Source organism: Apis laboriosa, unplaced genomic scaffold (genome assembly GCF_014066325.1).
Source record: "Apis laboriosa isolate Shangri-la unplaced genomic scaffold, ASM1406632v1 scaffold34_cov151, whole genome shotgun sequence".
NCBI lineage: Eukaryota > Metazoa > Arthropoda > Insecta > Hymenoptera > Apidae > Apis > Apis laboriosa.
The window spans coordinates 772,589-784,121 of NW_025222928.1; the positions used below are offsets into that span (position 1 = coordinate 772,589).

Below are 11,533 nucleotides of genomic sequence, written 5' to 3' on the forward strand. Positions count from 1 at the left end.
CTATACTCTTACGCCGACACCATTGTCACTTTTTATTTCTGAAACAAGTTCGAATGTGGGAGTACAAATTTCAGTGGGTGTTGGTGTGGCGAGCGGAGCTAAATGCGAATTCTTAATAGACATATCTTTCAGAATATAATCCGCTCCAGGTTTGATACGTAACCTATTTCGATGTAACGAGGGTTCTAATCGCAAGATCGTGCACGATTTCATCGACAGGCATCTATTTCGAAACATAGACTCCGTAGACTTGCTTTGTAAATCGGTCTCGATCGTTGATTTTTTCAAATTGATCGTTGATTTGGAATCATATGGGGATAAATTATGTTCAGAATCAGATGCGAAATTGGATTCATCTTCGAACGATGTGAAAATCTCTGAATCAGGTACAGATGGGGCGCTGAAGAAGGATTCGCGTAACGATGATGTTAGTGCGTCCGGACACATGAATGGATCCAGGGATGTCAGATCGTTTAGGTCACTGCCGCTATTGCAAACCTGAAAATTGTTCACCGAATAGGACGAAGGAAATGTCTGATGTTCGGTAATTACATTGGATAGAATTTCTTGACTTCTCGACGATTCTGACCATTTCGAATCCGAAGGTCTTCTCGAACTAAATCTCGTGGAATCGTGTTCAGCGAAGATTGGCTCTGGTAATCTTCCTTCTCGACACTTTTCCGAATTTTTCAACAAAGCCTCGAACAGATCTATAGGTTCTATCGATGCCATTTGATCCAACGATGCCAGATTATTGAAGGAACTATCATGACTAGATTTATTCGATTTGTGATTTTCACTATAATCTTCGATATTCAACAAGACGGATGGTATCACAGGATCTGAATGTCTAACTGGACTTCTTCTATTACCCATTGGAGATTTCAAATAATCGATATTAATGGAAGGCTTCGATTCGGAATTTTTCACGTCCTCTTCTTGCAAAGAGGCAAGAGGAAGTGGATCTATGGGACTTGGTGGTTCCGAATGTACCGTAGGTACTGCAAGGCTTTCCATGATCTTATAAGGCTCTAATAATCGGACGTGTGTCATTGGTTCTATAGTATTGATCGATTCGGAATGTTTCAGTATTTCCATATTTCTTCGGATTTGTAATACTCTGGAAGTTGAATCTGTTCTGGATTCCAAGTTTCTCGAAGTCAGATGATCTTGATGAACAAGATTGGCTAGTTTATTGGAAGTAATTGTCATATGTTTCGGCGACATTCTTTGTCTTGGACTGTCCAACAAACTCGATCTGGTACTATCCGGTATGGATAGCGATGTATAACTGTTTTGTAGCCTTAAATTTAAATTTGGACTGTTTCGATCGTAATTATTGATTTTCATTCGCGGACGCGGATAAATTTGGAACCGTTTTTGATTCTCCAATTGGCGAGACAACATAATATGCTTAACTAATCCTCCATCGTATCTATTATGATCTAAATTTTGTACAGAATATCTATGAGCCTCGTTCACGTTTTCATCAGTTGGAAGTCGAAGATTCACCTCGGAAGAGAGTCCTATTGCTGCTTTAATATTTGGATCCGATACAGAACAGAGATTCGAGTTTCTTCTTTTGCTGTTAATAGGACTGAGACCGACGTTGAAGTCTTTTGCGTGTATGGTCGGGCTGTCAGCACTGAGCATAGGATCCGACATGGTATTCATTTGCAATGCTTTAGGATTTAACGTGCCATCGCTCTTTAAATTCTGATACGAGATGAATTTTGGTTCCGATACTTTCGAGAAGTTCTTGCTAGCGAGCTTCTTGTGATTCAATCTTCTCAGATGTCTGATCTTGTTGAACGTTGGATCTAATAAATACTTGAGATTTTTAATCTTGTCGATGTTGTGATTCGAATCGATCATGTGATTACGATCGATGATATACTTTAGATCGAGCATCATCGTGAGATCGTGGATATTTTCCTCGATGATATCTTCTTGTCTATTCTCGGAAGAAGTGTGATCAATATTTCTTTCCGGCGAGATGTCCGTGTGCTTCCCAGACACGTCTAGACATCGTCTGCTGGTGTACAGAGTGCTGTTTTGCTTCACTGCAAAACAATCTTCGACAGGATGCCTTCTACCTTCGTTACTATTGTTCACCTCTGCTAATTCCATATTCGTATTGGAACCACGTCTCATTGGGGAACAACCGTAACGGCTGGGCGTCACTCCGAACAGAGCAACCAATTCTTCGGTAATTTTACCTGCGGCAACTCTCATCTCACCATGATGGAAAGCATAAATCCATGGGTTCACGCCACTATGCGCCATTATAGGCAATCCAAGCCATACGACCGCCCATTCGGTGAGGATCTTGGTACCGCAGAAAATATCTAGCAGCATGCAAGTCTGTAAGCAAATTTATCTTGTGTTAAAAAGATATTTTCTCTCGCTTTCAATTTTATGAAAAAGTAATATTTCATATCTTTCAAACCTTCTTGAATAAGCTTCTAATGATTCTACTTTAAATTTTGTTAAAACTGAATGCTCGTATAATTTCTGTCTTTTTTTTTAAAGTTACTGAGAATACACAGAATCAATTTCTGAAGTTTTAATGATGTTTAACTTAAAATGAAAGGTATATCGTAGTGAATATATTACGGAGAGATGTAAGATCAAAACACATTGAAGAAAGTTTAGAAACTTTCATCGTTAACTTATATATATGTTCCTTTTGTTCAATTCATCCACGTGGATATATTAATGTATTCGCAGTACGTTCGAATTATATAGTTATGCTATCTGTTTCTGGATAAGTAGTATAAGTGTAGACTAAAATTATTTATGATCATCTCCATTTACGAAAATTTAATAAAGAATAACGATAGAAAATTTCCATTATTGTATTAACAATTTTAAGGATTTAAGAAATTTTATTATACTTATTATAATAATTTATTATTACTCATTATATTATAAATGCATTTTAATTGAATGCATAAAAATTTTCATTATTTTTTATTTAATATTTTATCTTAGTTTATAAAATTTTACGATATAAGCATTAAATAGAAAACTTATTATCAAATTTTGTTCTATCTTTTAATTTCCATGTTTTTTTTTTAACAAACATTATTTCCCATTCCAGTGGCAAATCAAATGTCACGAAGTAATGAAATTTTATAAGAATATAAATTGCAGAATTTTATTTAATTGATTTATGAGCTTCCACGTAACCATGAAGAATGGTTAAAATCTTGTATTTATATTTGTTTATTTTATGATATAAAATTGTTTTTGTAATTATCATTCAGTCGGAACTATTTTTTTTTTTTTTTTACAATAGCAAAAAGGGGAGAACTTGAATGAGAAGTTTTTCCTGAATTCAACTTCTTCACGGTTGGAAAGAATCCATTTCCACAACTTCTTCGCTGCAACAATTTACGAAAGTTACGATCGTTTTCCACCTTTCTTTTCCGTAAAATTTTTGCTCGTGGAAATAGAGATTGACGAGAAACCTTATTATCACTTATCAATCATGCGGCATCAATTAATCATCAGTGAGTTTGATCCAAGATAAATTAGCTAAATTCTTTAATATTGAAAGAAAGGAAACGTCAATGTTGTAATGAAATTTTACGAAAAAAAATATTTTATTCGAAAAAAGAAAAATAACGTAATTTCAACGACTTTTTAATATTGAAAAAAATTTGTTTTTGTGTCAAAGCTGAAGACTAGATCGAAGCAAATTACAGTTTGAATATTTTGGATTTCAAATGTAAAGTTTCATTTCACATATAAAAAATTAAAAATTTGATTTTTTGAGCTCGTACAGATGTTAAATTCGATTTAAAAGGGACAATATTTAAAACGTAATAAAATTAAAATTAAAAAGATTAAACGTTTAAAGAATGTAACAAGTACGTGAAATATTTGTTTTAACACTAATTTTATTACCTCTTCTACTACGTAGTGGAATCTTCATCGTAAGTTTATTAGATCGTCACTCGTGTCACCTATAACTTTTCAAATTAGTTTAAAACTGGCGATCTCGTTTCAGAACTTTTCACCTTCCATATTCAACTTTGCGAAGCGCTTATTAAATTTTTTACATTGACCATGTTACATGTATTTTTCCCGAGTATGGATATTTCAAGTAATACTTCACGGTTTCCACATCGAATAAACTATTCATTACGCATTCTAATTGAAAATTATTATTATTTTTATAGATCAGATAGTTCATAAAAGTACAATGAAAAACAAACAAAATTTTTTTTTTCAACAACTACTTTGAGCTCTTTTAAATGAAATAATTTCTATCTCTACCCCACATTATGGAAAAATAAATCTTGATGTACAAAAACTCTCTTTATTTTTCTTTTCCCCAAATCTTAGAAAGAAAATTTTATATATATATTGTATTTTTAATATGCATGCTACGCGCCAGTCTTAAATTTTGGAACAGAGATCGGTGCAAGTGCGTGTTCCTGAAAAAGTAGAATTGATGTCGCGTAATTCCGGCACGTGCAAGTAGTACAACCGTAATAATAATCGAACGTGAGGCACGTCGTAACACGCTCGGCTGTATGGCGCGGAATGAAAGGATATTAATTTGTAAGAATTTACGGGATATATCGTGCTGAATTATTCGATTACAAATTAAGATTTATACGGTGATCGTGTGTCTATTCATTGGGAGAAATTATAATAATATATATACTCACTTGAAAGGGAAGCCAGAGAATGAGAAACGCGCCGACCGTGACTGCCAATGTTTGGCCGTAACGCGGCAATGCCAAGGTCTGCGTTTGATGCCTGAATGACAATTCTACCGTATAAATCGCACGTGCGTGTGCACGTGCCACCAGATACACGTACATGTAGCAACCGAGAAGAACGAGAGCACTGGGTGCCCACACTGCCACCACCAGGAACACCCTTACTGGTGGGAGAACCGCTGCGCCGAATCTGCAGTTGCCACTGTGACAGAAAGCAAATTGATTTCACTCGTTAGTTAATCGTTATGTAACCGGATGATTCGATTGATATCGATTGAATGACTCGATGCTTGCTAATTTACACGTGTGTCAAGCGAGAAGGAAGGGAATTGAAGAGAATTTGTTGATCTCAATGAACGTTGGATAATATATGAATTTTCTATTATCAATTATTAATTGTTTATATTTATAAGAAAATTAAATTCTTTGTTTTATGATTTACAAGTTATAATTGTTTTTTTATATTATTTTAAAATTCTTCTTCATTTTTTGGAATGATTCAATTCTTCTTATCTCTATGTCCTTCGATTAAACAATTTGTCTTCGGTTAAAAAATCAACGGGGTTATGTAAACTTTGTAGATATATTTATTGTTCGATGTTTAATGGATACAAGGAGATTAGATTGCTTTTATTATAGTAAAGCAAACACAGCACGTGGCGAAGTTAAAATAACTTCGTGTATCCATTGAATAACTATGCGTAATTTATCTTGAAATTTGTGAAATTTTAACAAATGATGAAAACATCATTTGCGTTTTGCATCATAATCCTATTATGATTCAGAGATTCAATTCCAACTTTTCACGTTATAAAAGAGAACGCGATAAGTTTAAATTAAACGGCAATCTATCGCAAGATGCAATTTCTACGATATCTGGTATTTCCTTTTATAAATTTTTCTATATTAAATTGCATACCGTAAATTCTGTGAAACGAAAACACAAAGCGAAATGGAAATCTGTCGAAGTATGCGTGCATTCCTAACGAATTTTACTGTTTCCACGAAACATGGAAAAAGAAGTTACGTTTTGGGAAATTAGTTACGTTTGTTTACAAGAACAGAAACCGGCTTCGCTGATTTTTCTTTTTCATTTCGCGTGAAAAAGACGCAGTCTCGATGGAACACGCGATTGTATTTCCTAGTTTGGTTCTACTGTTCGTTCGTTTCGTTCTTGTTTGAGAAACGTGGCTGGTGAACAATTTGATTTTAACAATTTTCAAAACGTTTGTCCAATAAATTCCAATTGTTATGCGAAATTAGGAAAAAATTTATACACGGATATTTTAATATTCTCTGAAACAGAAAATTCCGATTACACCATAATTGGTAATTGAAATGATAGTTAAAAGATAAAATGAATGAAAATCTCATTAAAATTTATAAATATTGATTTTAAAGACATAAACTAAGAGAGATAAATTACCACCACAGTTTTATAAAAATAAGATAATTTTCTTGATACTTAACTCAAAGACATTTCGTGACGATAGAACTATATATTAATTTCTTAAATTTTCCTTAGCTTATGGAGAGAGGAGAAGATCACAGGTTATTATAGAAGATGAGTCGAAACTAAAAGATGATTGGAAACACTGTCTTAAAATCACAAAGTCCACAGATTGATTCGTAAGAATTATTAAAAGATAATTAATAAATTCCAAAGAAAATTGACTTAAGATCTCTACTCACCTGTGCGATTGGACGCCCACTATTTTCACGTAGATCAAAGGCGAGAGACCGACAGCGATCGCGTAGATCCAAAACACGGCGATGTACTTCTCGATGCTGCTGTGAGTGATGATGTTCTTGTACCTGAGAGGTTGTGCAAGCGACGTTAATCGGTCCACGGCAATCGCCACGGTCACCAGCACGCTTACGCTGCATAGCGCAATCACGATGCAGTATGGCACGATGCACAACGTGGAAACGCCATTTTCCGGTAAACCGGACAACTCGAGCTGCATCCCAAAAGGCATGAATACACCGACCTGCGTGCAAATAATATCGGATTTAGATATGTCGGATTTAGATATATGTGTGAATTAGAGACGAGAAACGCCTCGACTTGGAAACTCTTGATAAACGACAGACATTCGACAAAGCTTTACGATATAATAACGTACGTAGTATACGCATTTCCAAAGTGTTCCATGTTATATGGATTTTCGGTCGAGGCGTTAGTTGCAAGGAGGTACAAAGTTATATTGATCGTGTGAATATTGCGATCATAAAGCAAATCGATTCGAATTGTATGCGTATATTGGGTAATAGCGAAGTGTGCTTTACTTTGGGTAATTAATCGGCTATAGAATGTGTACAGAGTGCTTCCAAGTTGAACGATCAAATTGTTCTGATGGAGTTACGATCAAGTGTAAGGAACAATGTTGTATCAATACAAGTTTCATTGGTTGGTGGTTCAGAGTGACCTGAATCTTTTATTATAAAGCAACTATGATATAATGTTTAAGATTAATATTTACGTTATTCATGTTACAAAAGAATGGTTTTACAAAAATAATTTCTTGTCAATCTTCTTTAAGAAAAATAGAAAAATATTTTAATTTTTATTTAGATTAAAATTCTTTTATTAAAATATTTAAATATTAAATTGTAATTATATTACAAAAAAATTGTCTATATCTTATAAGATCATGAAATTGTGTTATTATCTAATAATTGAAATTAAACAAGACTCAATTTTCCTTTTTTTTTGAACGAAACTCTTAATCGTTAGCGTTCGTACTTATCGTACATAAATATAGTATATAGTAGATACTGTTTGATCGATTAATTTGGGGCAACCGTATGTACTTGGAGTGAAACGTGTCAACATCAATCGCGATGGAAGGGCTATCGCACGAATTGTGCACCGAGAGCGGGGCCCTCGTCCCGTTTTCTGATTGATTAGCTGACTAATTAAAATATCCTGTTAGACCATCAATCTCGAGAAACAATGGGCAGCACTTCGATGCTGATATCTCCTTCGTCATGGATTCTAATAAAACTTCGGATCTCGCGTTATGCCATAATAATTCCTTACTCCCTACTTTCAATCGAGTCCAAATATTTTATATTTTTTTTTTCCTTTTATCATTTACCACTGAAAGAGAGATAAGAAACGTAATTTAACACATCACGATGTTGTCGCAAGGAAAAATCGATTGAAAGCTTACCCCGAAGTCGCTGACGGCCAAAGAGACTAGCAGGTAATTGGACGCGGTCCTCAGTCTCTTGTACCTATAGAAGGCGGCCAGGATAATGGAGTTTCCGGTGACGGTGATCGGTGATAAAATGCAGACTATCGACACTGCCAAAACCACCGAGATGGGACTGACGTCCAGCCGCGTATCGATCTTGGTAACCGTCGGTATAAGAGCGGTCGTCAATTCCCCGGAAACGGTGGACGGAAGCGGGTCCGTTGCGGGCGTTGACATTGTAATTTAAAAGCTGTTCCAACCTGTTCCCCTCGTCTTCTCTGCGTCTTCAAGTAAGATTCCGCTCGTAAACGTGACCCTCGTAGGACGACATGACGCATCCGCCAGGCCACGTCGATGGAAATTTTTCGTGAAAATCTTCACTTGATCGATAGTAACCTCGTATTTCCGCAGCGTCTCATCATGCGGAGGCGTTCTGAAAATTTGAGATCGGAGATACGAAGATGATATTAGTTAAAAGTTTGTCCTAGATTCTCCATCTTTGACATTTTAATTTCGCGCATCGTGCATGCTCTGGTGTACATCGGGGAGCTGTAAATTAAATTCAGAGACTTGTAAGGTAAAGGTGAATTTGCAACAAGGAGGTGAATAAATGTAAATAATATAAGTTGAAAGTTAAATAAATTTAATTAACCAAAACTTTGAAAATTGATCTTCTCGAAAACGAACTCGAAAAGAATTTTATTTTGCACATGGAAGATGTGCAAAGTTTCTTGATTGTACCGTCGATCACGGAATATTTGATAATTTATAACACAAAACGATCGATTTTAAAATTTTTCTTTTCATTTCTTCTATTTTATTATTTTTGTTATACAAAAATATTAAAATAATATTCATTTATATCTTACGAAATTTTATGCGACGAAAGTTCACATTCGGAAGCTCTTTCATTCCCGAGATGAAGCAGAAACGATCAATTTTACTAACCTTTCGTGCTTCTACAAGAATCGTCCGAAGCCATGGTAAAAGTTCGACATCCGCTGTCGAAGTAGAATCGTCGTTACTTCAAATCGCGTGATTTAAACCACTGGAGATAAATTCGTCGTGAAATCAGCATTGGGACAATGTTCTTGATCGGGAATGGAGGCCGGAAATTACTCGATTTCGGTAATATACAGCCTTGGCCCGTTTTCCTCTCTCACTATTTGGTTTCGACTTTTTCGATTTACAATCCACCTTCCCTTCCTGGAAATAAACATTTACGATTATTTTTAAACAGGAATTTTTACTTGATAAGTAAGCCTAATGATCATTTCCATTGAACTTAATTTGATTTTCTAAAAAATTGAAATCCAATATTATAAAATATTGAAATTCTTTGATAAGAAGATTCTACGTATTTCTATATATTTGATAATTATATAAATAAACGAGAATAATTGTTACATTAAAAAGTGAAAGTACCTAATATATTAGTATTAATAATGAATCGATCATTCATTTGCTCTTTTTTAATTTTACAAATAATTTTTATCCAGCTATTTATTTTCTCATGTTCATCGGATATTTTATCGATTACTGCCTTTCTCCTTTTCAGTCCTTGAATAATCGTTTTAAATAATAAATGTTCATTTCTTTAGGATGATCGAAAAAAGAATTATACAAAGAGAATATAAAAAATATTTTCGATGAATAAAATCATCGTTATACTGACCTACATTCCAACATCCACTCACGATAAAAAAAAGTCACAGAAATATTTTTTACAAAACAGATACACTTTTTTTAAAAAATATAAAAGCATATATTTTAATAATTTAATAATGATGAAATTTAATAATATATATATAATTATATTTTTTGATTACTATTCTGCATCTATTTAATTTTTCTCTAAAATAATTGTAGATATCATTAAACATTTTTACAAAAGATTTTTTTTATTTCAAAAATATAATCAAACTTTTAAATAATAATATTAATTACTAATTAACTGAACAATCTAAATAAATATAGTTTTTTACAAACAAATTCTTCTCGTCAATTAACAAAAAATTCCGACATATTTGAGCAATAACGTTTCTACATACGAGAAAAAAAACTATTTTAACCACTTGGACACCAGAGTGTACAGAGTCCATTAAAAGTTCATCCGAAACGCAACAAACTTTGCCCACCTTTATGAAAGAAACGCAAACCTCGCGTGCACCTACTAGTTTATATTCGCCTGCACGTCTTCCATTATCCAAAATTTGCAATTCGGATGCGGCCAGTATTAACGCTTTTAGAGACAAATGGCCAGGGGTTAACCCACTCCTCACTCATCAACTTTTCCACGGTTTATCAAAATGGCCGATATAAGACCGATTTAAATCTGTTTTTCCGCTTTCTTTCCGCTTTAATTAATTCGTCTCGTAAGCGGATTTCACGATGGGAGTCGCTTTCATCCTCGGTTCATTACCGGTTTCTCAGGCATTGGGACATTGTAATTAAGCCTGGTTTGATGTTCTTCGCCGGTTTAACGCGGGTTTACGGTTATAGCGTGCTACTTAATTGGCCGAATGCTCGCCTGGGATGGAAATATATAACGCGTTCTGGAATATAGAACGCTGATTCCGCGATCTGTATGCGAGATGTAATGATGGACGAAGTGTGAATGAATTATGGACGTTGGATTTCAGTGGTAAATGGCGCCTCTACTCGACGAAATCAATGGGGTAGAATTTATGGATTTTTTTTCCACGAATAAAAATGGTAGTGTTAATCCTCTGTTTTTTAAAATGAATTTTTAAAACGTTGTAAAATTGATGTAAAATGAATATTACGAATAGTTCGAATTAGAGGTGGTGGAGGTTATAAATCTTTAAAGATTTTTGATAAATGAAGAGATGGAGAGTTGGTATTGAATTTCTGACTTGTAATTTATTTTACCGCTGATCGTGTCAAAGTGAATTATAACTTAATTATAACGAAATTATGTATAGAATGTTTTACATAACTATCGCAGAAATTCTTATAATTTTTTATAAATCTTTTATAATAAAATTAGCTATTTAAATTAATATCAAGATGATGAATTATTACAGTTTAAAAGTTTGCTATGAATTTGAGATATTAAGTTAAAATAAAGATTTATTTCGAATTCAATAATCTGTTATGAGGATAATGATAAGTTAAAGAATTAATTTTAAAGAAGATCATTATTCTATCAAATAAATTATCAAGAGTTTTGATATTCCTGTATTTTATTGATTCAAAAACGTATAAGGGTGAATATAAATTCAAATATACAAATATTTAATACTTTAATTAAATCTTGTAATAGAAAATGATATTTTTGTTTTTCCAATTTCACTTTCAATTTTGATTTATCAATGCCTATATAAACATGAATAATATTACATGAATATTCACAATCTATTTATTATATAATTTCTTTTTTTTATCATCTGATGTGAATACTTATTGAAATTTTGTGAAAGCTTTGTAACGATTATTCGTTTTGGGTCTAGCTCAATTTCAATCCTCCTCCACTTCGGCTGCGTACAATTTAAACCCTTTTCACTTTGATGTTTAGTTGAAAAGTTAAAATTACTTTTCTCGTTAAGTTAACATTGACGTTCTTTAATATTCACC

At 33.6% G+C, this 11,533-nt stretch overlaps 1 protein-coding gene across 1 annotated transcript; it reads right to left on the reverse strand.

Annotated features, from left to right (window-relative positions):
• On the reverse strand, positions 1 to 8,354 carry LOC122715046. The gene is made up of 4 exons (XM_043936944.1): positions 7,913 to 8,354; positions 6,429 to 6,727; positions 4,683 to 4,938; positions 1 to 2,364 (listed from the first exon to the last, which is right to left on the reverse strand). Exons 1-4 carry the CDS (start codon positions 8,171 to 8,173, stop codon positions 1 to 3), a joined length of 3,180 nt encoding a protein of 1,059 aa, XP_043792879.1. The 5' UTR covers positions 8,174 to 8,354.
• Positions 8,355 to 11,533: the final 3,179 nt, after the last annotated feature.